The sequence below is a fragment of the Phytophthora sojae genome (genome assembly GCF_000149755.1).
Source record: "Phytophthora sojae unplaced genomic scaffold PHYSOscaffold_12, whole genome shotgun sequence".
NCBI lineage: Eukaryota > Oomycota > Peronosporomycetes > Peronosporales > Peronosporaceae > Phytophthora > Phytophthora sojae.
Genome location: NW_009258126.1, coordinates 1781852 through 1805033, shown reverse-complemented (window position 1 = coordinate 1805033; position 23182 = coordinate 1781852). Strand labels below are relative to the sequence as shown.

The 23182-nt window shown below is 56.6% G+C and overlaps 6 protein-coding genes across 6 annotated transcripts; 4 read left to right on the top strand and 2 right to left on the bottom strand.

The window, feature by feature from the left end:
* Positions 1–349: 349 nt before the first annotated feature.
* On the top strand, positions 350–823 carry PHYSODRAFT_458160 (hypothetical protein; the record flags this gene model as incomplete). The annotated part of the gene is made up of 1 exon (XM_009539023.1): positions 350–823. A coding segment is annotated over one exon (474 nt), but the record flags the coding sequence as incomplete, so codon positions are not given.
* Positions 824–1677: 854 nt separating this feature from the next.
* Positions 1678–8121, top strand: PHYSODRAFT_528062 (hypothetical protein; the record flags this gene model as incomplete). Its single annotated transcript, XM_009539022.1, has 1 exon — positions 1678–8121. One exon carries the CDS (start codon positions 1678–1680, stop codon positions 8119–8121), a length of 6444 nt encoding a protein of 2147 aa, XP_009537317.1.
* Positions 8122–8291: 170 nt separating this feature from the next.
* Positions 8292–9641, bottom strand: PHYSODRAFT_340799 (hypothetical protein; the record flags this gene model as incomplete). The annotated part of the gene is made up of 1 exon (XM_009539021.1): positions 8292–9641. The coding sequence occupies one exon, from the start codon at positions 9639–9641 to the stop codon at positions 8292–8294; it is 1350 nt and encodes a 449-aa protein (XP_009537316.1).
* A 716-nt stretch (positions 9642–10357) lies between these two features.
* Positions 10358–11108, bottom strand: PHYSODRAFT_306809 (hypothetical protein; the record flags this gene model as incomplete). Its single annotated transcript, XM_009539020.1, has 2 exons — positions 10358–10780; positions 11037–11108. 2 exons carry the CDS (start codon positions 11106–11108, stop codon positions 10358–10360), a joined length of 495 nt encoding a protein of 164 aa, XP_009537315.1.
* A 470-nt stretch (positions 11109–11578) lies between these two features.
* PHYSODRAFT_550516 (hypothetical protein) lies at positions 11579–17225 on the top strand (the record flags this gene model as incomplete). The annotated part of the gene is made up of 1 exon (XM_009539019.1): positions 11579–17225. The coding sequence occupies one exon, from the start codon at positions 11579–11581 to the stop codon at positions 17123–17125; it is 5547 nt and encodes a 1848-aa protein (XP_009537314.1). The 3' UTR covers positions 17126–17225.
* Positions 17226–17417: 192 nt separating this feature from the next.
* PHYSODRAFT_528435 (hypothetical protein) lies at positions 17418–22650 on the top strand (the record flags this gene model as incomplete). The annotated part of the gene is made up of 3 exons (XM_009539018.1): positions 17418–20856; positions 21106–22417; positions 22599–22650. The coding sequence occupies 3 exons, from the start codon at positions 17418–17420 to the stop codon at positions 22648–22650; spliced, it is 4803 nt and encodes a 1600-aa protein (XP_009537313.1).
* Positions 22651–23182: the final 532 nt, after the last annotated feature.

The window sequence follows — 23182 nt, the reverse complement described above, 5'->3', positions numbered from 1 at the left end:
TTCAATACACAGCACTGCAATTGCAACAACCCGTTGGAAATACAGGGTGTGGAGCTCGTCCGGGACGAGGAGCGGGTTGTGATGGGTTTTGGCTTCTAACGTCCTTGCCATCTCCCCGCATTTCTTCATGCCGGCGCGTCGTAAGCGATCGGCATCGAGCCGAGCCTCGAAAAGGAAGAAAAGACACAACAAAGCTGGTGCCCCCGACTCCAACAGGGCCCCAGAGAAGCAGGGGAACGTCGCCATGGAGACGAATCGGTTCAAGCCGAACAAGCAGCAGCAAGTCTGGAGAATGAAGCCCCCGCTCCATCTATTCAAGATGCCGGTGGCGATGACCCCCTCGCCTCGAATGCCTCGCAACTTCTTGCCGCGATTCCCAAGCGCAAACCAATTTGCGGAGTGGGTCTTTGACGTCGCCAAACATCGCGCCGTGCAGTTGAATCTGAGTTTTTGCGAGAGGAGCGAGGACGTGCGAGACGCGCTGCTCAAGAAATTCCACCGCTGGCCCGAGACCAAGATCGCGAGTGCAGCGGAGCGATTCAAGACTCTGAACCAGGAGGCGGAGCAGAAATGCCTAGAACAAGTGCAGCTTTACATCCACGAGCTGCGCGGGAAGTTGCTAACCGGTACAAGCGCGTTGTTTTGGCTCGACGTCCTGCAGCCCTTGAAGCATCCTGCAATGCTGCCGAGATCCGAGGTGCGAGCGGTGCTCGTGGCGTTGCTGGACGAGATCATGGCGACTGACGGTCTCTTTGGGCTGCTGACGAAGACGGACGAGCGCCTTTGGGCCGTATTGACGCTGCCGCTGAAGCTTGAGCCGTTGTTCCGAGGAGTTAGCGCGTTGGCAATCTGCGGCCACGAAGTGTCGGCGGTTGAGGCGATGCAGTTGCTGACCTTGTATGCAGAGCAGTACACGGCGTTCTCGAGCCAGAAGAAGAAGAAGCGCGTACTCCCGCTGGGGTTGTCTGTCGTAGCCAGCGTCGCGGCGTTCGCCCCACTAGAGGTCTCCGCTTCCAATCTGAGTGAACTTCCCGGCCCACTGCGCGAGAAGTTGGCGATGCCGCTCACTGTGATGATCCCCGATTGGTTTGCAGTGATTGACGCAGTGCTCGATCGCCTGGAGAAAACCCTCACAGCTCGGTGGGCGGTGTGTGAGCGAGCTCCGTACGAGGAGGAACTCAAGGCCACGGTGCAGACTGCACTCCAAGAGGCTTTCGAGCGACTTTCCCACGCATTGGCGACCGACCAACTGTACGCGATGAGGAACGTGGGCGGTGAGAGACCGAGCGCCAATGGTGAAGACCCTCTTGCCGTCAGTGTTCAAAGCGAAGGCGAGATGCTACTACCGGTAGTGCAAATGCACCACGAGAGCATGTTGATGTAGCGTACAGGCAGCGCGTGAGAAATACAAACAAGCAGTGCAGTAAGTAGAAAAAATATCTCTGAAGCAGTAGGAATCCAACGTTCCTTTGCATGTTCATGATCCCCGTAGTTGGAATCTTTCAACTGTAGTAGTGGCTGGTGCTGGTCGGGTCCCAGTTTTTCAAAGGCACGCCAGTTCTTCTCGCTTGGAAAAGTCCTCGTCAAGTCGACCCACTTCGAAATTCGATCTTCACACTTGGAAATTCCGCGCGGGCAACAAGTGGATCGAGAGGAAGAGCAAGCCAAGACCAAGAAATGCGCTTCAACGTGGGTGCGGCGCAGAAGCTCATCAGCTCGGACTGCTTCCGGCTGCTGAGTTTGGCGCCCGAAGTGCAGAACGATGTCGAAGTGCTGAAGACCGTGCTCGAAGAGCTGGAGGTGATGCGGCTGAGCCAAGCGCTGGGGATGCTGTCGTCCATCAACCCCAAGGACTTTGAGATGGAGATGCTGGAGGCCCGCGAGTTCGACGACGACTTTGCCATTTTCCTCCGGAAGGAGGTCTTTGGGAGGGACGAGAACCGCGAGACTGGCGGCGTCAAGGTCGTCTCGCTCTTTGGGAAGCAAGACGCGGTGCGGTGTGAGCTCGAGAGACTGAGCTGCTGGTCCGAAGACATGGAGAAGAACTTGAAGGCTGAAGACCAGGGAATCTACTGTGTCAAGCGCGGCGACGACGCCGGCGGACACTCGTTGGTCCTCTTCGGGTGGATCCAGGACTGCTGGTTCCGGAAGTTCCGACTGCGCGATACTGCGACGTACGTGCTGCGGTTCCTGACGTGTCTGAGCCCCGACATGGTCTGCTGTCTGTCGGCTGAGGACGTGGAGCTGCTAGAGCGGACGGTGGCCGATATGAACTCCAACAGTTTGGACGCCTGGAAGTCGTTCTCCGTCGCGTTCCACGTCGAGCGGCAGGAGGAGCAGAAGGACGCCGTCAGCTATGAAAGCCTGGCCAGCATCCTGCTACCGACAGGCTCCGCTACCCAGAAGATTCAACTGCTGAAGGGCAGCTACCCGGCGTTCTCGGTTGTCGAGCCAGCCCCCGCCATGAAAAAGACCGAGAAGATGAGTCAGCGGTTCGGCAGCGTCAAGGAGTTTGCGAGCTGGGTAGTGGCGGAGTCGAAGGAACGCAACCTGCGCGTCGAGTTCGGCGGAATGGACTCGGACTCTTTCTGTAGAGAGATACTGAAGGCAGCGGGGCAATGGCCCGAGGAGGAGCTGACAAAGGTCAAGGAGATGACGACCCGCAGCCTCCAAACCTCCGAGGAACAGGCGCACGATCGCGCTCAAGCGCAGATCGAGGAATACCGCGCCGCGCTGCTTGGCCACATGGACAAACTGTTCGACTTGGACGTGCTGTACAAGGCGGCGAAGGACGAACCAGCCTTCGTGACTCTGAACGAATACGTGCAAGACGTTCAAGCGAACCGCGCCATTTGGAGCAAGATCGACTCGAAGACGCAAGCGACTCTGAATTTGCCGCTTCGCCTCAAGAACCAGCTGAAGGCGATCGCTTCCACGTTCCGAGACAACTTAGCGAATGTCACCGATGGGGAAGATGTGACCGAGTCTCTCGCGAAATTCATGCACGACTTTACTGTCTCGGACACACAAGTTACCGACAAGAGTGACGGGTTGTGGGGGAGGGCTTGGAAACGATTTTTTGGGCACGACACGTCTCTGATGTCGGACATATTCCGTGAATGCATGGCAAAGCCTTTGGCTGAAGCGCGTGAAGCCTGGTTCGAGGCCGTGGAGGCCGTGCTCGCCGTCGCGGAAAGGGTGATGACCATCAAGTGGAATGAAGAAACTCAACACTCGCTACACCAATCGTGCGCAGCGGACCGGCAAAAGCTGGTGGCGGATGCTTTTCGAGGTCTCCTCCGGTTTTGGCGAGATGAGCACGACGGAGGTCTCGTGATAACAGTTTCTCCGCGGGCGCGCCATACGATGGTTTACTGCGACATACAGAGGGAGCACTGGAAACCCGCCACGGACCAGATGAAGGTGTTCAAGCTGGCGCCGAATGATAAGGGATCTTACGACAAGATTGAGCTCGGTACTCATCGTTTGGAGCCCGGTGCTAAAATCCTCAAGGCGTTCACGATCAAGAACCACTGCATGATCTTGGTGACGACGTCCCCGCGAGGTACGCTGGTAGAACGCGTCGATTTTCCACTCAACCGACGCTGGTTGTTTGAGACTACCGGGAACGTGACATTCAATCGTTTGTTTGGTCGGACGGCGTCGCTATGTGACTTCAACGTTCACGAACGAGTCATAGCTTTCGTCGAGGAAGGCGGTCGGGTGGTGATCTACCGCTTCAACGAGACGTTTTCGTCGCTGGAGATCTACAAGCGCGTTGAACTGTCGTTGCGGACATCGTTGACACTTCCCGTGGCGGATGTGCTCCTCGTGGAAGGGACTTTATACGCAACCGACATGAATGGGTCGATTCAGTCTGTGAACTTGAGGAACCAGCAAACTTCACGGGAGGTGCAGATTTTGCCGTCGGGGTCGCGTGCCCCCAACAGTTCGCTGTTCGCTACGGCCGACAACATGGTGCTAGGTTTTGTGATGGAAAAATCGTCTGACGATGATCAAGACTCGATATTGTGTGCTGTCGCCAGCGAGGACTTTCGTGATGTTCCTGTTATCCAGTCGGGATACAATCTGCTGCCATCGCGGGGTTTGTTGGTTCAATGCTTTGACGATGTGCTGTTTGCAGTCGACGAAGAGATGAGGGAAATCTCCGTTTACCGTCTGGCGGTGACGGTGAGAAGCGAGTCGTTCCGCATCCAGCACTCGAAAGAGCATTCAATCAATGGCAGCAAGACGGAGGCCGATGAATCGGATGCCGAAGTGGGTCATTGGCTTCGAGCCTTCTACCACACATACGAGAAGTTCCCGGTGCGTGGGCTGATTCGCAGTGTAAATGACACTCGGGCGACATTGAGAGTGCACTTGGCGTGTAGCTCAGCCTTGACGAAGCCCGCTGAAGAGATCTGCCGCAGCTTTTTCCAAGCCATGATGCGCGACCTCCGCAAGCTGAACAAGCCTCTTGGTGGCATGGACTTGGCTCGAGACTTGACGTTCCTAAAGAACTCGAACACTGCCATGGACTCAATTACAGTCCAGCCCCTTCGGTCGTTCCTCCAAGAGCTGATCACGTTTGTTCCGATCCAAGTCTGCCGTACTGAAGGCAACTCGCTCACGGTGATGACTAACGGCAAGGCGCAGCCCACGGACACGCAGTCGCAGGACGTCCAAGCTGTGGACATTGCGCGCTCCATCCGATTCGGGCTTCTGTCACCGTTGCTTGAGTCGTGGCAAGGGCGTTGCGTTGTCATCACTTCCATGGGGAAGCAGTCCACAGGCAAGAGCTATCTATTGAACCACTTAACGGGGTCTTCTTTCGCCATCGCTGGAGCGCGCTGTACCGACGGAGCGTGGATGTCGATCCGGATTCTACCGGGAAATGTCCTCCTGGTTGTCTTGGACTTTGAAGGCTTGGGCTCTTTTGAACGCACGGAGCAGGAGGACGTCTTCCTGTCGGTTTTCAATGCGTCCATCTCGATGTTCACCATTTTCCGTATGGAGATGCGGTACGACAAGGAAGTGGACGATCTGTTCGCTCGGTTCCAGAAGGGCGTGGCCTTGATCAAGGGCGACCCGAGTCTTTTCCGTGGCAAGCTGTACATGTCCGTGAAGGACGTGAACCCGAACGATCAGAAGGGGGTCATGGACGAGTTTGTGGCCAAGTTCCAGAAACTGGTAGGCGCCAACAAGGACAGCAACTTCTTGGTGGACTTGTACAAGGGCCAGCTGGAGATCAACTGTTCGCCGCCTTTGGGCACGATCAGCTACTACCAGTCGCTGATGCACGCCCAAAACTTCATCGAGAATTCTCTGTGTGGGGTGGACACTGCAGGCTTCCGCAGCGGAAAGACGTTCCTGAACTGCATTCGCTTGGTGCTCGCTAAGATCGCAATCCTAGACTGGACGTCGCTGGATGAAGGCGCGAAGCAGTTCCAACTGTCCGAGATCAGTTCGAAGCTCCCCGGTCTTCTGCGTACGGGCTGTATTATCCCGCAGGAGTACGTGTCGAGGAACGAGGACATCGCGCAGTACCTGAAAGAAGACATTGTGGTGGCGGGTAACGGGAGAGTGATTGACGTTGACCTGGAGACGATGATCGCTGAGTATCCGGCGCTGGCGGAGAAGTGGACGGCCCTCAGTGAGAGCGTGGACCTGGACGCGTTGGTAGACTGGGAGATTGATCTCGGATTCGACTGCAGCTCCACGACGGACGAGATCCTCGAACAAATCCATGGGGCGATCAAGCAGCTCCTTCGACTGTTCCTTCGGCCAAACGCGAACATTCGTGGGGGCAAGGTGTCGCGAGAGATCGTGGACGAGTTTGACGCGTTCCTGGCCTTCATCGTGCGTCGTCGTAAGGCTCGCATCTCGCTCTGGGCGAAACAAATGCTCGGAGGCAAAGTCTCTGAAGAATGGAAAGCAGTGGAGCAGCAATATCTCGGGCGGTTCCAGATGCTGCTCACGCGTTGCCAAAGTCAGTGTGACGAGTGCCGTTTTGGCTGTATGAAAGCCGCGGCCCACTCGGGGACAGACAAACACGACTGCGGGGGCAACCACAAGTGCGCGGGTCGGTGCGAATACTGCGAGAGCAGTGAGCACTTCGGAAAAACTCCATCCTGCGCCAAAGAAGCTGGTCACGAAGGCAAATGCGAGTGTGCGGACGGAGATCACACGTGTGGCCGAGACTGCTGCATGGCCAACTCGCCGAACTGCGGCAAGAAGTGCTCGCTGAAGCGCGGCCACCTGGACCTTCACAAGTGCGACGTTCCCACGCACACTTGCGGTGAAGAGTGCTCGGCGCAGAATTGCTCTGGTCGGTGCGTCTTGAACGTCGAAGAGCCTCACACCGCGCACAAGTGCGTCGAAGTGCGATGCATCCAGAAGTGCGTCATGGACGGCTGCAATGAAGTCTGCGGCGCGATGGACCATTTCCACGGCCAAGTGGACGTTGCTGTTGTGTTCTCGGTGGAAAATGACGACGAGAAGGGGGCGACCACGTTTGATGCAGCCTCGGAAGCTCCGGTCGTGCACATGTGCGGCAACGGACACGAATGCCAAGCCCTGTGCGAGGAGAAAGGCATCTGTCGCGTCGATGTGTTCCTCAAGCAGTCGTCGAAGACATTCAAGGGCGCTCGAGGCACGTTCCAGTTCACATTCCAGGAGATGAATGGGTCTCGCAAGAAGTGTGCGAAGCTGTTGCCTCCTGGTCAGCAAATGCACCAGGGCGCGCATACGTGTGTCTGCGAGCGTGACGAGGAAGCCGAAGAAGGAGAAGGCGAGACCATCCACTACTGCGACGTTCGCTGTCCGTGCTGCAGCTACTTCTGCCAGAAGAAGCACGGCCACTTCGGCTCGCACACGACGTCGCACGGCAACATGCGCAACACGTACTTCCTGTCGGACGCCGAGGAGATCGACATCGAAGAGCGCAAGTACAAGGCTGGCGAGATGGGGATCGCTGAAATGTGCAACTTGTACTGCTCCAAGATGGGCCGTGAGCACGTGCACTACCTCGACTGCGAGCAAGGCAGCAAGCAGAAGTGCGTGTACTCGGGCAGCAGCTCGGATCAGCGTCGCCACTGCACGCGCGCGCTAGAGCCGAAGCCCGACAAAGAGACCGACGAAGTGCTGCACGAGCAGTTCTGGAAGACGCTGGGCTGGGAGGACCCGTGCACGTCCAAGATGGAGCTGGAGCTGTTCGGCAAGTGCGGCTACAAGTGCGACGCTCCCGACCACGACGAAAAGCCCTCGCACTGCATCCTCCCAGCGTGGCACAAGCCCGAGCCCAAGCCCAGAACGGGCTTCGACGGGTTCACGTACGTGAGCGGCCACAAGTTCGAGTGCTCGCACGTTGCGAGCGGTGGCAAGATGCACCATGTCTTCGTGTTGGACTGCTCGGGCTCAATGAGTGGGCGGCCTTGGAGCGACCTGATGGCCGCGTGGAAGGAGTACGTCTACAACCGAATCGCGGACGGAGCAACGCTGGACTTGGTGTCGGTCGTCACCTTTGACAACTACGCGCAGATCGTGTACGAGGCGCAGAACATCACCACGATGACGAACGCGAGCGTTCCGTACCGTGGAGGGGGTACTACGTACGCTGCAGGCCTGCGCGCTGCGAACGAGGTGCTGTCGAGAGTGAACTTCGACACGTACAAGCCAGCGATTGTGTTCTTCAGTGACGGCCACCCGAGTGATCCGCTGCACGGCGAACAGCTAGCGACGCACATCCGGGCTTGCTACGAGAAGAACGGGCTGCAGGCGTTTGCTGTGGGCTTTGGCAGTATCAATCTGAACATATTGGAGCGCGTCGCGGAGAAGCTGGGAGGCAGCTACCACCACGTGCTCACGGGCAACGAGCTGAAGGCGACGTTCTTCAGCATTTCCGCCTCGCTGAGCACGCGCGCAGGCTTGGCGCTGACGAAGCCGGACCACGAGCGCAACTGTGTCATTTGCGGCCAGGACTTGGCGTCTGGCGAGACGGTGAAGCTGGGGGCGTGTGGCCACGAGCTCCACAAGGCGTGCTTGGACGTGCTGGTTCGCAACGCTGAGCAAGATGGCGAGCTTGCTCGCTGCCCGTCGTGCCGCCGCGAGATTTCTGCTTGATGCCGAGCAGAATTCCAGGGCGTGTTGCCAACAAGCCGCTAGTTTTTTTTCTTCATGTGTTGCGTCGAAGTAGGTGAATGGCAGGTAAAGCGTCGAGTAATGCGAGTTACGAGACTGTCTTGGCCATTTAAGTTTGCTACACCACTTGATCTTGTCTGCCAGATAGATGACTATGCTGTAGCTTCGTGCACCACCTTGCCTTTCACGAAAACCTTTGCAAAATTGCGGTCGTCTCCGTTGTGAATAGCCTTTTGGAAGACGTCCATGGGCGTATCACGGTCCGACACCACCAAATTACTGCCGCGGTCCACATCCACAAGAATCGCGTCGAAGCACTTCCCAACTGCAAAGCTGCCCGTGTCGTTCTCCAGGCGCAGCGCCTTCGCTCCTCCCATCGTCGCCAACCAAAATGCGTCCTTGAAGTCAAACGGCTGCGGTGGAGCTCCGGACGTGCCGTCTCGCATCTCCAGCGCCTTGACGCCCAACACGCACGTCTGGATGGCGCGCAGCATGCTGGGCGAGTACCCTCCGGCGATGTCCGTGCCCAGGCCGACATCCACGTCCTTGTTCAGCACCTTCCTCACGTCCAGCAGCCCGTTGGCGAAGAAGAAGTTGGACAGCGGGCAGCACGCGATGGACGTCCCCGTGCGGCGCATGACCTCGAGCTCCTTCTCCTTCAGGTGCACGGCATGGGCCATGCAGCTCTTCTCCGTCAGCAGCCCCGCCTCCTCGAACAGCTCCGTGTCACGCCGACCAGGGTGCAGCGACTCCACGAAGGCCTCTTCGTCCAGGGCCTCGGCGATGTGCGACTGCACGTGGACGTCGTACTTGGCCGCCAGCGCTCCCAGCCCCTTCAGCAGCTGCAGCGAGCACGTCGGCACGAACCGCGGGGTCACCACGGGCCTCACCAGCTCGTTGCGCTTGGCCAGCGCGTACTTGACGAACTCCTCGGCGTCCTCCAGACATTGGTCCAGACTCGGCGACACGTACGAGTCGGGCGCGTTCCGGTCCATAGACACGAGGCCAATGAGCGCGCGCTGGCCGCGGGTCTCCGCCAGGTCCGCCAGGATCTTGGTGGCCTGGACGTGGATGGTGGCGAAGTACTGGGCCGTGGTGATGCCCTCGCGCAGCATCCTGTCCAGCAGGCGGGCGTACCAGCGCGAGGCGAAGCTCTCGTCCTCGAAGCTCTGCTCCACGGGGAACGTGTACTTGTCCAGCCAGCGCATGAGCGGCTCGTCCGTGGCCGTCCCCATGAAGACGAACTGCGGCGCGTGCACGTGCGTGTCCACGAAGCCAGGCATGAGGAACTGCCGCGGAGAGAGCTGCAGCACGTCGGAGGGCGCGCAGGAGGACAGCAGCAGGAGGTCTTCCGCCTGCGTCTGCGAGTGGAAACAAGTGATGCGGCCGGACTCGCGGTCGATCGAGAGGAAGGCGTCCTCGAACAGCTCGACGGAGCCGCGCTGCGGGGCGTGCACCACGCACCCGCGTACATACTGGATCCGTCCAGCAGGTGTCGTCATTTTCGACGAAAGGTGTAGTTCAATGCGACAAAACTTGTAATGATACGTACACGTTTGTGTCAATTTGGACAACGATCAAATCTAAATATATCTGTAACGATACAGCACGTTCATCGCGGGTACGAAGAGATGGGTTCAAGTTTTAGACAAGGACCAAATTTGTGGTCGATTTTACTGTATGTATTCTTTTTTTCCAAAATCAAACATTTCCTAATCAAACATTTCCTAATCAAACATTTCCCAATTTCGAGAGCAGAATACCTACAATATTACGGTTATATAACGGCTTGTATTAGGAAATTGCTCACATGTCAAAGGAAACGGACAAGCTTCGAACCAATGGTTTTAATGGTTTCAAAGTGTGAACCAACCCGCTCGTGTCAAGCCTGCCAACGTCGACGTCGTTTACCGGAGACCTACGGTTGACCCGTTTCAGCGAGCAAGATGGTGTGCGAAGGTGCAAAGCGATAAGCGAAACAGCAGCTCCACCGCCCACAAGCGGGCCTCCCTACTCGTGTCCTTGCATTTCTCATTGCGGCATTCCTCAATTTGCCCCCAGTGCAGCACTTTCCCCGCCACTACTCGCACCCCTCCCTCAACGACCATGAAGACCACAATGGTAGCGCTCGTTCTCGTTGGGATGCTCATCCCGCGCGAGGCTCAAGCCAGTGACACCGAGCACTCGTGTTGTTACAACGACCACGGATTAACTCCGACTATGTGTCGTGCGATGGGGCTAAACCCTCCTTGTCCATCACGACGGTGGAAGACGTGACGGTCTTCCAATACTCGGACGGGACGACCGTACCAAACTGCGAGGTCTCGACTAGCGACACAACATCGACGGCCACTTCAACGTCGACGTCGACGTCAACGGACACCTCGGCGTCCTCCTCAGGCACGTCGACATCCACGGCTACGTCGGCTTCCACAGACACGTCGAAATCGGCGGACACGTCGAAGTCGTCGTCGGGGGCGGCGGTCGCCACGACCGCGAACGGAGCGTGGACGTCATCGGGTCCCGGCTTGCTGGGGCTGCTTGTGGCGGCTACAGCAGCAATCGTCTGCCAGTCGTAAGAGGCTCGCCGAGCTTGAAAAGCCTCGTCCTGGTTAGTATTCTTCTTCTCGACGGCGCGCGACTTCCAGTATTGCCGTGAAAGGGAAGGCGAGGCAACTTAGTTACTTAGCAGACCCCTTTCAAAGCCTTGCACAGATCGATGCACGCTTAACAAAAATGCGAAGCAAACTACAAAACCAAAACGCTTACTTTCAGTACTTTTAGCATGACCATGACCTGGTGATTGTGCCGATCGATTTCGAAACAGGGCAAGATGACAACGTTGCAGCTTCATGCATCACCTTTCGTTTCACGAAACCCTCTGCAAAGTTACGAACCTCCGCGTTTTGCTCGTGCTCGTGCACGTCCACGAAGCCAGGCATGAGGAACTGCCGCGGAGAGAGCGTCATTTTCGGCGAAAGGTGTAAAATGTACACCTTTCGTCGAAAATGTACACTGTACATGTAGTTCAAAGTAAAGTGCCCCCTCAATTAGTACCCCTTTCCTAACAGGCCGTCTAACTAACGCTAAAAATCATCTTTACTGGATGAGTTTCACATAAAGAGTTCACTTTGGTTTACAAAATTCAAGTAATCATAACTTGAAAATTATAGAAAACATTTTATTATTGCCTAAAACTCAAACCTACAGATACAGTACAAGTAAAGCTTAAGGGGGTGGGGCACTAAAAGAGGATGGGGCACTACCCCACTCAAATTCTTGGGGCACAATCATACTATTTCTAAGTGAGTGAAGGTCGTCTGATGTGATGTGCGCCACACGTCGCATACACTGTTCGATCCATTTTCCGACCTCCGACCACCAGTGCGCACTCGGCGCCGTCCTCTCTCTCTCTGTGTCTCGGCTTCCCGGCTCGGCCATGGGCGTCCGCGGACTCACGCGCTACTGCCAGCAGCACGAGGCGGCCACGTCCGAGGACGTGTCGGACCTGCGCGACGTGACGCTGGCCGTGGACTTCGTGGGCTTCCTCTTCCACCTGTGCGACGAGCTGTTCCGCGCGAGCGGCGCGTCGGCCTCGTGGCTGCTGCTGGGCGGCTGCCCGCTGCGTCTGGAGCGCCACGTGGACGCGTGGCTGCGCAGGCTGCGCGCGCGCAACGTGCGCCTCGTGTTCGTGACGGACCCGCCGCAGTGCTTCGGCGGCGAGAGCCACCGCAAGGGCCACTGCCTGCAGGACCGCGCGCAGCAGAAGAGGGCGCAGATCGAGCAGCTCGGCCGCAGCCTCGAGACGACAATCGTTGGTGCCCAGGAGGCTGCAACTTCTGGCACTCCCGGGACTGCAGCTCCAGCTCCAGCTTCGACGGACTCGAGGGAGTCGAGCCCCAGCGCCAGCCCGCACCAGAAGGACCGCGTGGCCAAGACGCTGCTGCAGACCAACGGCCGCTTCCCGTTCGCCAGGGAGAAGCTGCGCGGCGTGCTCAAGAAGCATGGGATCGGCATCCAGACGGCCAGGCGCGAGGCGGACGAGGAGCTGGGCGAGCTCGTGAGAGCGGGCCAGGCCTACGCCGTGCTGGCCGAGGACTCGGACTTTCTGGTCATGAGCGGCGTCAAGTACATTCCCTTTGGAAAGTTGAGCTTCTATGAGGACGAAGAAGGGGGGGCCAAGGTACGCGCGAGGGTTTTTTCGTCGGAGCTGGTGGCCGAGTCTCTTGGCCTTGAAGTGGAGCAGCTCGTGGACCTAGCGCTCATCTGCGGCAACGACTTCACGTCGCTGCTGGACAACGAATATGGTATGGCAGACATGCTGGACTTCCCTGTGCAGAGGACACAGGCCGGCAGCTCGCTGTACCCCGCGGCTGCAGCCAGGTGGGTGGCGGAGCACTTGCCGACGCTCGAGAACCCTTTCCTGACGCAGATTGAGGAGAAGAAGGAGGGCTTCTTGCGCGCGTTGTTCGAGATTTATCGATTCTATGGACATGGTAAAGCTTTCTTGAAGAGATTCCCGATGAAGATCGAGCCGATCCTGCCCAACAAGAAGGTGAAGCTCTACAAGAAGCTGATCGAGCAGTACGAGTACCCGCCCGTGTCGATTGATGTGTTGGAAGCGAAAGTTCGGGGGTTGAGTCAGAGGTTTGACCCGTTGAAGTCGGTCCCTGGCCATGAAGACAAGTCGCTGGATGAACTGCAAGCGCCGGTGCGACGCTTGTCCTACTTGGTGCTGGACTCGCCAGTGGTGCAAGAGTGCATATTGGACAAAGCAGTCGAAGTTCACGTTGCGCCCTTGCCATGTCTTCGTCCCTTCATGTCAATTCCAGTGCAAGGACGCTCTGCTAGGGCGGTAGACCGGATGCTTCGATCTTTGGTGTTTGTGTTGCTGTACCAAGATCCCGATGGAGGAACCCCCAAGGCAGGACAGCTAGCTGGTATGCTGGGCAAGACAGACAAGCGAGGGCTTGCAGTGAAGAATATTGTGTATGCTTTGCTGGTCTTGTGGAAACGAGATCGCACGTACTTGGCCAATGCTTGTTTGCTGGATGATCGCCTGTTGGAGTTGCTGCTGCTGACGTCATTGGTTTCGCTCTCCGTGGATTCTTCCAAGCAAAAGTCACCTTCAACAGAACCTGTATCGTTTGATGAGCAGCTGCTGACTATGGAGGTTTACGCGGCTGTGGGTGGATATCTGGAGATACTAAAGCAGCTTCATCAGTTGCGTCTTGTGATGGGAAACAAGCTGCCTCAGAACGCTGGCTGTGCAACACTTTTCTCGGGTGAGGTGTTTGTTCAGATTTGCCGCATCATGTTGCAGCATGATACTAACGCTGAATCAAAGTCGAAAAAGCCTGCAAAGAGTGCATCCGGGTTTACACGGAAGGAAGTGGAGCCGGTGGTGAAAGCTTTTGCCGAGATTCCTGACAGCAACCTCTTCTGGACCCAATTCACGTACGTTCGCGCTACGATGCAGCGCATGAAAGCGTTGATCGTACTTCCAGCTGATCTTGCAGGTGCTGCCGTTGAAAGCAAGAGCGCTGCACTTAAAGCGCTGGAGAATGCTATGGTGCAGAATGCTGCCAGTGATACTTCGGCGCCTTCCCCGCCAGCACCAGTTGCACCGCCGCTGCCGCCAGCCCCGCCGTTGCCGTCTGACAATCGGTTTGTGCTACCACTACCGCCTGGACCACCCACAAAGCTCCAGGCTTCAGCGCCGGCATTTAGCCCTCGCTCAGTAAAGGGGTTGATGCCTGCCTCTGTCGCCAAACGGCTAGGCACTGATAGTGCGGTCCGCCAAGGTGGTTCAATTCCCGAGGCTGAGCCGAAAAAGCCTGTGAGTCTGAAGGGATTGATGAAGACGCTACCAGTATTTGCTCATCGTGAGGAGATTTTGGAGAACGTTGCAGACAATCAGCTGACGATTATTCAAGGCGAGACTGGCTGCGGCAAGAGCACGTCTGTGCCTCAGTTTTTGTACGACTCGTGGGCTCGAGACCGGGCTGCTAGCGAGCGTTCAGTGAACATCTACGTCACGCAGCCGCGGCGAATCGCTGCGATCGAGCTTGCCAATACTGTGGCGAAGATGCGCGAAGGGAACGAGTTTGAGGAGGACGGCCAAGTAGGCAAAGTCATTGGCTACAGGATTGGGCAGAAACAAATGACTTCCAGCAAGACCAAGATCACCTACGTCACGACAGGATACATGGTCGAGCGTATCATCCACGATCCGGAGGCTTTGAGCAAGATTACTCACTTGATGCTGGATGAAGTTCACGAGCGCAGTATGGATGTTGACCTGTTGCTGCTGCTGCTGAAGTTGCAGCTAAAGGAGCACCCTCACCTCCGCTTAGTGATCATGTCAGCCACAATGGATGCACAGATTCTGATTAAATACCTCGGCAAGGCGCTTTCGACGCGGTTAGTCAGCAGGAAGCCTCTCTTCGTTGGTTCGAAGTTGTTCCCAGTGAAGAACGTGTACCTGGACGAACTTTCTTCGTGGTTCCCAAGTTTGTGGCAGCGTTGTCAAAAGGAGATGGTGCTCATGAGAGACCAGTATCAACTTCTTGCGCAAACTGGCCAAAATGCCACTAGTCAAATGGCAAAGAAGGCGATCTCGAAGATTCACGAGAAGCAGTTGGTTGTTATCGAGGAAATGGTGAGGTCGCTCATTGAGAGCCACCGCTACCAGACTGGATCGCAGTGCATTCTCATCTTCCTCCCTGGCATCGGCAGTATCAACTCACTGTACGATACGTTGAGCCTTCTTGCGATGGGAGCGGGAGGCCAGAATGTCCAAGTCCTCGTGCTTCACTCCGGTATCGAGCTGGAGCATCAGCAGGAAGCATTCAAATTGCTGGGTGAGAGGTCGACGAAGATTATTCTGTCCACGAACATTGCCGAGAGCAGTGTCACCATTCCGGATGTGACTCATGTGATCAATTGTGCCATCGAGAAGCAGATCGAGATGCCCAATGCGGGCAGCTCACACGCTGAGGTTCTCGTCGACACATGGTGCTCGCGTGCCTCAGCTCTCCAACGTTCTGGACGAGCTGGACGAGTTATGCCTGGTACAGCGTTCCATTTGTTCACCGACGCATTCCGCGACCGCTGTATGGCTGAGTACAACACGCCGGAACTGCTGCGAAAACCACTTGATCGAATCGTCCTGCAGCTGAAGGGGCGGTTGAACCAGTTTGGAGTTCCCAGCGCGCTTCTCCGCCAAGCCATGGATGCCCCGGATCTCTCGCACATCGACGGAGCGTACAAGCTGCTGTCGTCTTTCGATGCCATTGACTCGGGGGAGGAAGAGGATTGTCGCCTGACGAAGTTCGGGTCGTTCGTCTGTCAGTTGCCGCTCAGCCTTGAGCTGTGCCGGCTGTTAATGACGGGTGCCTACATGGTTCAAGACAACACCAGCAAGGGCGAGTCGTGGCCGCTGCTGCTGAACGTCGTTGTGCTGGTGGCAATCCTTGCCGTGCCGGACTTGTTTGTGATGCCCTCGTTCTACCACGCGCAGTCGGCGCAGACGTATCTGAAGGAGATGAAGAAGAACCTCAAGGCTAAACTGAAGTTGGATGATGGCATGTGGAGTGAGCCGCTGTCGATTTGGCTGTTCTACATGAAGACGATGAGCGAGCAGTCTGTGAACGTGAAGCGCAACTTGAATGGCGTGTTCCACAAGATGTCGATCTCAGCTCGCCGGTACCAGACGCTGAACTTCTTGATCTCGGATCTCTGTGCGCGATTGATTTCACTGTCGAAGAACAAAACGGGCGAATTCAACCAACTCTTGGACGCCAAGACGGTGATCATGTTGTCGAAGCTGGACGGCTACGCGAGCTCGCAGCGGATGGACAAGCAGCTTCTTCAGTTCGCGCGCGATACTGTGACTGGAAAGCGAGATGAAGTCCGCATTCTGCGCTTCTTAATCGTGCAGAACTACGGCGAGCACCTGATCGGAAGCACACGGTCCAAGCCGCCCAACTTCGCGGACGATGACCTTGACGGCACTGATCGCGTGGATCTGAAGGTGGACAGGGAAGATGCCGGGATGTTCTTGTCGCTGTCGAACAGGGACAAAGCCACACTGTTCAACCAGCTCGCTAGCAGCGCGAACCCACTGGACGAGCTCGCAGCTCTTGCTCACGAGCACAACATCGTGTCCATTTACTCGTACAGCACGCCTCGGAACCAGGAGAGCGAAGACGAAGAGAACTCGTTCAGTGAGATTTCGAAGGACGCCGTCTCAAGGATGAGCTTCCCCTTATCGTTGGTTTACTACATTCGCGGCGAGAAGTTCCCGGTGAATCTGGGCATGCGCCCCAATCCTGAGGAACGCGAGCTCGCGTTCAAGTTCCGAGTGTCCGGCAGTAACTCGTGCGACCTGACGTGGCAACAGCAGAGGGATAACGTCAAGGCATCAACCGGCAACCGCAGCTTGTTTTCGCTACCGATTCGCCCACTCAAGACGAAAACGAAAAAGGGCAAGGAACCGAAGCTCTTGGCGGTGTACGCAGATCGCCTGTTCACCGGAGACGAGACCAGGATGTGGTGCACCAACTGCACGCTGCTGCCTCCGAACAGCGTGTGCTACTACCCGATCATGCTGCTGGTCACCGCTCCTCGCCACGCGAACATTCAGCTCCACATGGATGCTGCTGCTGGAGAGATTCTTCTCGTCAAGGTGGGGGCGCAGGACGCAGTATTCCCGCGCAAGATGGCCCTGAAGGTGGAGGTGCTGGCGACAGTCAACGCTGTTCGAGCTGCATTGTCCGATGCTCTGAATGCGACTGTAGGGGCTAGACGCGTATGCACCTCGGACCTACTTGCACTGTCGGATGACTCGGCTTTCGTGACGAAGGAGAGCAAGGCCAACGCCGGCCGATGCAGGTGGCAGCGCTTGGCCATGAACGAGCCCGACAAGGCGACGTTGGCGGAAGGAGAGACCCCGGCGCGCTTCCCGCAGCTCTACATGGCCTAGGTATGTGTTGTGATGGTGCTTTCTGATTGTAACTCGATCTGTGCGTGGAATTGTCGACAGTGAGGTCAAGTAATCAATCTATCGTCTATTGCCAATTTCATTCTGCTCTTGTGGTGTTGACCTTGTGATCATGGTATGGTGCTCACTTTGTGATCTTCGTGCGGCAAGGATAGGTAGCCGTTACTAGAATGACCAGACGCCTCACAAGACGCTGAGCAGAAAGAGGCTAAGGCGATGTGCGCCGTGACGATCTCCATCGCCCTCCTCCGAACGATCGTGTCGATAGCCAAGTATGCCCAAGGACCCCGAGTTCTTCAATGCCGCGTCCGCTGCGGAGGGCGGAGCATCCGCAGCGACCAAGACGGCGGAAGGCAGCACCCGCAGCGGATCCACGTCTTCAGCGAAGTACCGAGTCTCGTCTCGCCCAACCAACCTGCTGGTACCAAGCGGACTTGAAGCTCCCGGCACTGCGTCACGCTCGCCGGAACCACGGCTGTCAGCTACCAACGTGTCTTCGATGCTGCTGCGGATGAACAAGAACTCGGCGTCACGTTTGTCGTTGTCGGATCCCAGTGGGTCCGAAGCATCAGCCAAGTCCAAGAACGGACGCTACGCCATCACTACCGAAGCTTTGGCCCCGACGACGAAAGGACTGGGCACACCCAAGCTCCCTCAGAAGCTGCGGCAGCACGTGAATCGGCTGCGAAGCCAGTTTGCGTTGGGGTCGGCGTCGGGGTCATCGCGCTCGTTGGCTGTAGGCGGTCGGAGTCCATCGCCAACTCCTAAAGTCCCGAGGCCGAGTCTGTCGACTACATCAATGGGCTCCAGGCGCTTCTCCGTTGCAGCTGCTGCTGCGCTCCAGTACTCACGTCGATCTAACCAGCTCCAGCAACTCCAAGCACCGAAAGACATTGAGAAGCCAGCAGAACAAGTCACCGAAGCACCAACAGCTTCACCGCAAGATCCGGAACCTACGAGCGTCAACGCTGGTACATTCCAAGACTTATTGCGTCCGTTGCAGAGCAGTCTAAGCTGCGCTAGTCTGAGCTCCGGCTGGTCGAGTGACGAAGACGATGAAGCGGAGCAGCTTTTTCGCCAGAGCGAGCGGGAGAATAGCCGAATGCTGCGTGTCTGCTGCTCAATCGACAATCTGATGGTGTCCATCGGCGACCACGCGCAGGAGCAGAAGCACACGGAGGCGATTGTCCGGGGAGCTACGCGTGATCTGGTGAAACTTTTCCAGTTTGCGTTGAAGCAGGCGATCTCAGTCATCTTCGACAAAGCTGAAGACCAAATGGGCAGCAACAACAACAACAGTCCTGGCGTCGAGGAAGCGCGTGCTGTTGCTGTGAAGATTGCCGGGAAGGAGGCGCAGTACGCGATGGAGTTCCTCCTGGAGATCAACGAGCGAATCGGCAAACTCTACGAGTTCTCTCGCTCTGTGTTCGTTTGCGAGGTTGATGGGCTTCGTCAGCGTCTCAAGGAGCTCGAAGACGAACTTGCCGCGGCGGCGTCGAAGTACGACCAGCTTCAAAGCGAAATGCGGGACCTGCGAGACTTCCACGAGCAAAATAATGTAAGTGGCGTAGACTCGTTTGCTGTCGGGTCTTCTGGGGACATGCACCCGGAACTGGAAGATCAGGATGATGCAGCGATTTCAGCTCTCGCGTTCCCTGAGATCCCCGACGCCAGCACGGATGCAAACGACGGAGAGAGCAGTGCACTGAAGCAGCAGTGTCAAGAGCTTTCGCGGCTTTTAGAAATGGCGAAGCAAGAGATTCGGCTGAGTCATCACGAACGCGACGTACAGAAGGCTCGCGTTGCTGAGATCTCAAGTGCGTTGTTCCATGACAGCGAGCTTGACCATCTTCGCAACCAGCTCCAGAGTGAGAAGAAACGCGTGCGAGTACTGGAGAGAGAGAACTTGACTCTGCGCGAATCTCAGCAAGACCAGGCGCTCAAGCTGCAAGCGCTAGAAACGCTACAAGCTGCAAGCTTAGTGACGACTGCAACAGCGAACACTGCCAGTAGTAGTTACGGTGCAGCCCGGCAAGGTGCTACTGTTGCTAGGCCATCAAATGAGCAGGTCTCTACTGTGCCAGCAAGTACTGTGCAGCTAAACGACTTGGATGAGGAGCAGTCTTCCATGCCGACAAGCGAGTTAACCGTTGAAACTCAAGACAACCAGTACAACTTCACAAACACCGGAATGGGATTACCACAAGAGGGAGGTTCTCAAGTTGCCGCGGTGAATTGGTTTTCGCGCATTGTGAATCCTCCGCCACCAGCGAATGTACGGAAGACGCGCAAAAAGCCGACTGAGGCTAAGCCTGAGCAGCAGCCACCTGTGGGTCTCAGCAAGTTCCTCGCGGGTTTGATGATGACTGACAAACAGCTAGCAACGGCAAAGGAGGAGTCGAAGGTGAGAAGACAAGGGAGTGTGCCGACGTTAATTCCATCAGTGGGAACTCTCTCCGCTAGACGCTCGGCGGATGACCGGAGAGGGAACGGTAAGAAGCGGCGACCACGATCTGCTACCACTACAAGTGTATCAAGCAATACTGTTAGCCGCACCAACAGCGGTGAACCTGAAGACAACCCCGAACAAGTCATCGCTTGCTGTCTCCAATTAATCTGGGTCTTCTATCAACGTTTCCTGCTCGCTGTGGAGGCTCAAAATCTCTTGTGTACGCGAGGTGTGGGGGGAGACCCTACGTTGGGATCAGGGGTCGATTTGAGTGCTGGTAGTTCAGCGACGGAGCCGGTATCGCTGTCTCTGATCATTTTCCACTTCTTCTTGGAGCGCTGTAGTCGTGAGCTGGACGCTGCTCGTGAACTTGAACAATTCGTGCGGTGTGTACATAACGTGCGGGGAGCGAGCTACAACTTGGAGCTGTTTTGCCAGTTTTTGGAAGAGAACTCTTCACGTCAGGAGCTCTGCTTCTTCTTGTGGGTCTGCCAGGCTATGGACGATGTGAAGCTCGGTATCCCATACGACGATCCACTTCCCAACGGCTACGAGATCAGCGGTGAAGCTGGCATTCATCACGAGGTTCCAACGCAGTTTCTCTGCTTCCTGAAGGCCACGTTCCTCGCCCGAACAATCTTCCGAGTTTTGCACTTCAAAGTGCTCTGTCGACCTCCAGCAGTTGGAAGTGGCAAGTGTCGAGGCAAAGCCAAGAACAGCCCGAGGAAGCAAAGCAGCACCAATTTAGTCTCCGCCGCTCCCTCAGTCGCAGCTACGTCCCCAGTGTCCTCTCCAAAGCGCAAGCCCAAGACTCGGCTAGGTGAACTCGCGGCAGTGCAGTCTCCGAAAGCCGATTCTAAGCTTTCCACTGCGAATAATGGAGAATCCGGCCAAGATGAACCGACAACTGTACCGCTGCACGTCGCCGCCCGAATAGCGCTGCGTGAGGTTATCGAGAGCAACCAGGGGGAGCCGATCACTCTCGACACCTTCAACAACCTGCTTCTCAAGTTTGCGGTCGTCCCTTCCTCCGAGGAGTTGGCAGCTCGACTGGGTCCGTTCTACCAGCCTACGGGCGACGAGCGCAAGATCCCCACCGACGTCTTCTTCGCTCTACTCATGGAAACGTACAAGCTCCAGTTGCAGTGGCAGCGGGATCAGCTTCGAGCGTTGTTTATCCACTTGAACCACCAAGAAGAACTCCAACGTCGCGCAGCCGAGAAACTGGCCAAGGAGGAGGCTGCGAACGCCAAGGCAGATCGACGTAAAGCCAGCGAGGAGGACAAGAAGCAACCGAAGCCGAAGATGAAGAGAAAAAAGAGCCGCGACGGCGCTGCGGAGATTGGAGGCAGCAAATACTTGCGAGGAATATCCCGCAGCGTTTTACGAGAACTGCTACTCCAGTCGGGTATTGCACAAGACAGCGATATGGCACAGATGGACATAGACTGGCTGTTCGCTGAGCTGCTGAAGAGATCTGGGGGTCTTGCTGCTGACATCACGTTCGACAAAGTGTACGACATGCTCGAGAAGCTGAGGTGGCTCGACAGCACGAGGCATCGAGTTGATTCGCTCGTGCAAGCTGCTAGAGTGAAAAGTATGGTGCCGTTGAAAAAGGCTGCAGGTGGTGCTGGGTCTCAAGGCGGTAAGATGCCGTCCAAGTCGCGCGCGCCTTCTGTTGTGGTCCCGAGCTCGATGGTCCGTGCAATTCGTGACAAGTGGCGCGTGTATGCTCGTCACAGTCTCGCTCTGTGCACCAACGACCCCAACGTCTTCATCCGGCGCCATACGCAGCGGTTGTTGCACTACGTGGACGAAGAACTTGCACGACTTGTTGGTGATTCCGAGAGCCGAGATACCGTCAACGTCGTTGGTGAAGCCATTCGATGCGTTCGGGAGTTCCTGGCATTTGCGTGGCGCGTAGCTGGCAAACGCAGCAGTGAGAACAGCCCACCCAGTCTTCACCAAACGTGCTTCACAGAGGTGTTCCTTGTCAGCCAGGCACTGCGCGCTACTGCAGATTCCATGCCAGGATACTCCGGTCAGTTTGCTGTCATCGAAGACAAGGCTGGTGAGTCGCAGCCTGCCGAAGGAAATCCGGGGACTCTGCAGCGTCAAGCCAGCAGTCAATTACTTGTGACGCAGGACGCTCTCCAGTGTTTCTACGATACATCTCGAATGGATCTCAAGCGCTTCGTCAAAGATAAAGGCAACAAGGTTCCTGGACTGGATAGCAGCGTGGCCGGTCAACTGCAGGAACTTGAGAGTGTGCTGGCACTGTACGCAGCTCACATCGCGCACCTATTCAAACGATTCTCGGAGGCACGCTTCAACTGCACTCCTCAGGTATCTCTGCATCGGTGGAGGTCCATGGTGTACGAGCTGGAGCTTGTACATCCTCGTGATATGCCGCTTCCAAAGCTGCAGCTCCTCTTTGAAAGCGTGGCAGAGCCCCTCCAACGATCCGAGTCGAGCACAACTGCGTCGCTGGATCAGGAGCTCGGTGTGGAGAAGACTCAATTCTCCGAACTGCTCGTGCTGATTGCGTTTGAAAGGCACCGCGCTGATGCAGCTCGGAAACTGGAGAAGGCGCTACTCACCACCATCATGAAATCTCGAGGCTCTCAGGATGACAACAAGGAGGCTCTGCTCGAAGCTGCGGAGCTCGCCGACCGACCAGCACGAATCATGGCGCAGTTTTGTCGAGAGATTCTTGCTCCGCGTGCCTTCAGCAGCTACGGGAACGACAGCGCACTGGTCGAGCGGAACTTCGCCGCGAAACTCAGCTGTCCCCTTGTCGGCCGCGCGCTTCTGGAACATCGCTCGTTCCTGCGAACAGTTTTCTTCTACTACGCGAAGCAGGACGAGGTCGCAGCCGACGAGCTTGCAGCACTGGAAGAGCAGGCTCTGATACGCGAGATACAGGAAAACGGAGGTCAGATGACCGGAATCAAGGACCCTCCAACGGAGAACTCACCTGCAGAAGTCAGCGCTGCGTTGCTACAGCCGGAGCCAGGCTTGGACTTTCAACTGGAGAAGACGAAGCGAAGTTCCATGAGCTTTGGTGAGTTCCAGACCTTCTTGGCCGACTTCGAGCTGCTTCAACTCCCGGACGACTCATTCAGGAGAGAGCGTAGGGTGGCTCTGAAGGACGCGCAACACGTCTTCTCGGCTGTGATGTCTCTCGACAACGACGACACGCTCCAGCTCGAGTTCGACGAGTTCGCTGCTGCCATGGTCGCTCTCGCTGTGCACCTGAATCCGAGCCCGTTCACGCTGTGGCACCAGAAGCTCGACAAGTTCGCCCTGAGACTCCGCAAGATCTGGAAAGCACAAAACGAGGGAACCAGCTCCGGGTGATGGACCTACAAATGAAAGCGTTAAATTGAATGAATTACGAGCTGGCACGAAGCTTCCCTAGCCGTTCACCGTGCACCTTGGTCCGTCGTTGAATTCCCTTTTTCATCGTCGTCCTGCTTCGCCGCAGGCACTTTTACTCCACACATTTTAGTCGAAATCACTGTCGTCGTCAGCATCCTCATCGATCGCGAAGCTTTCCTCTTCCTCGCCGCCGTTGTCATCGTCGTCCT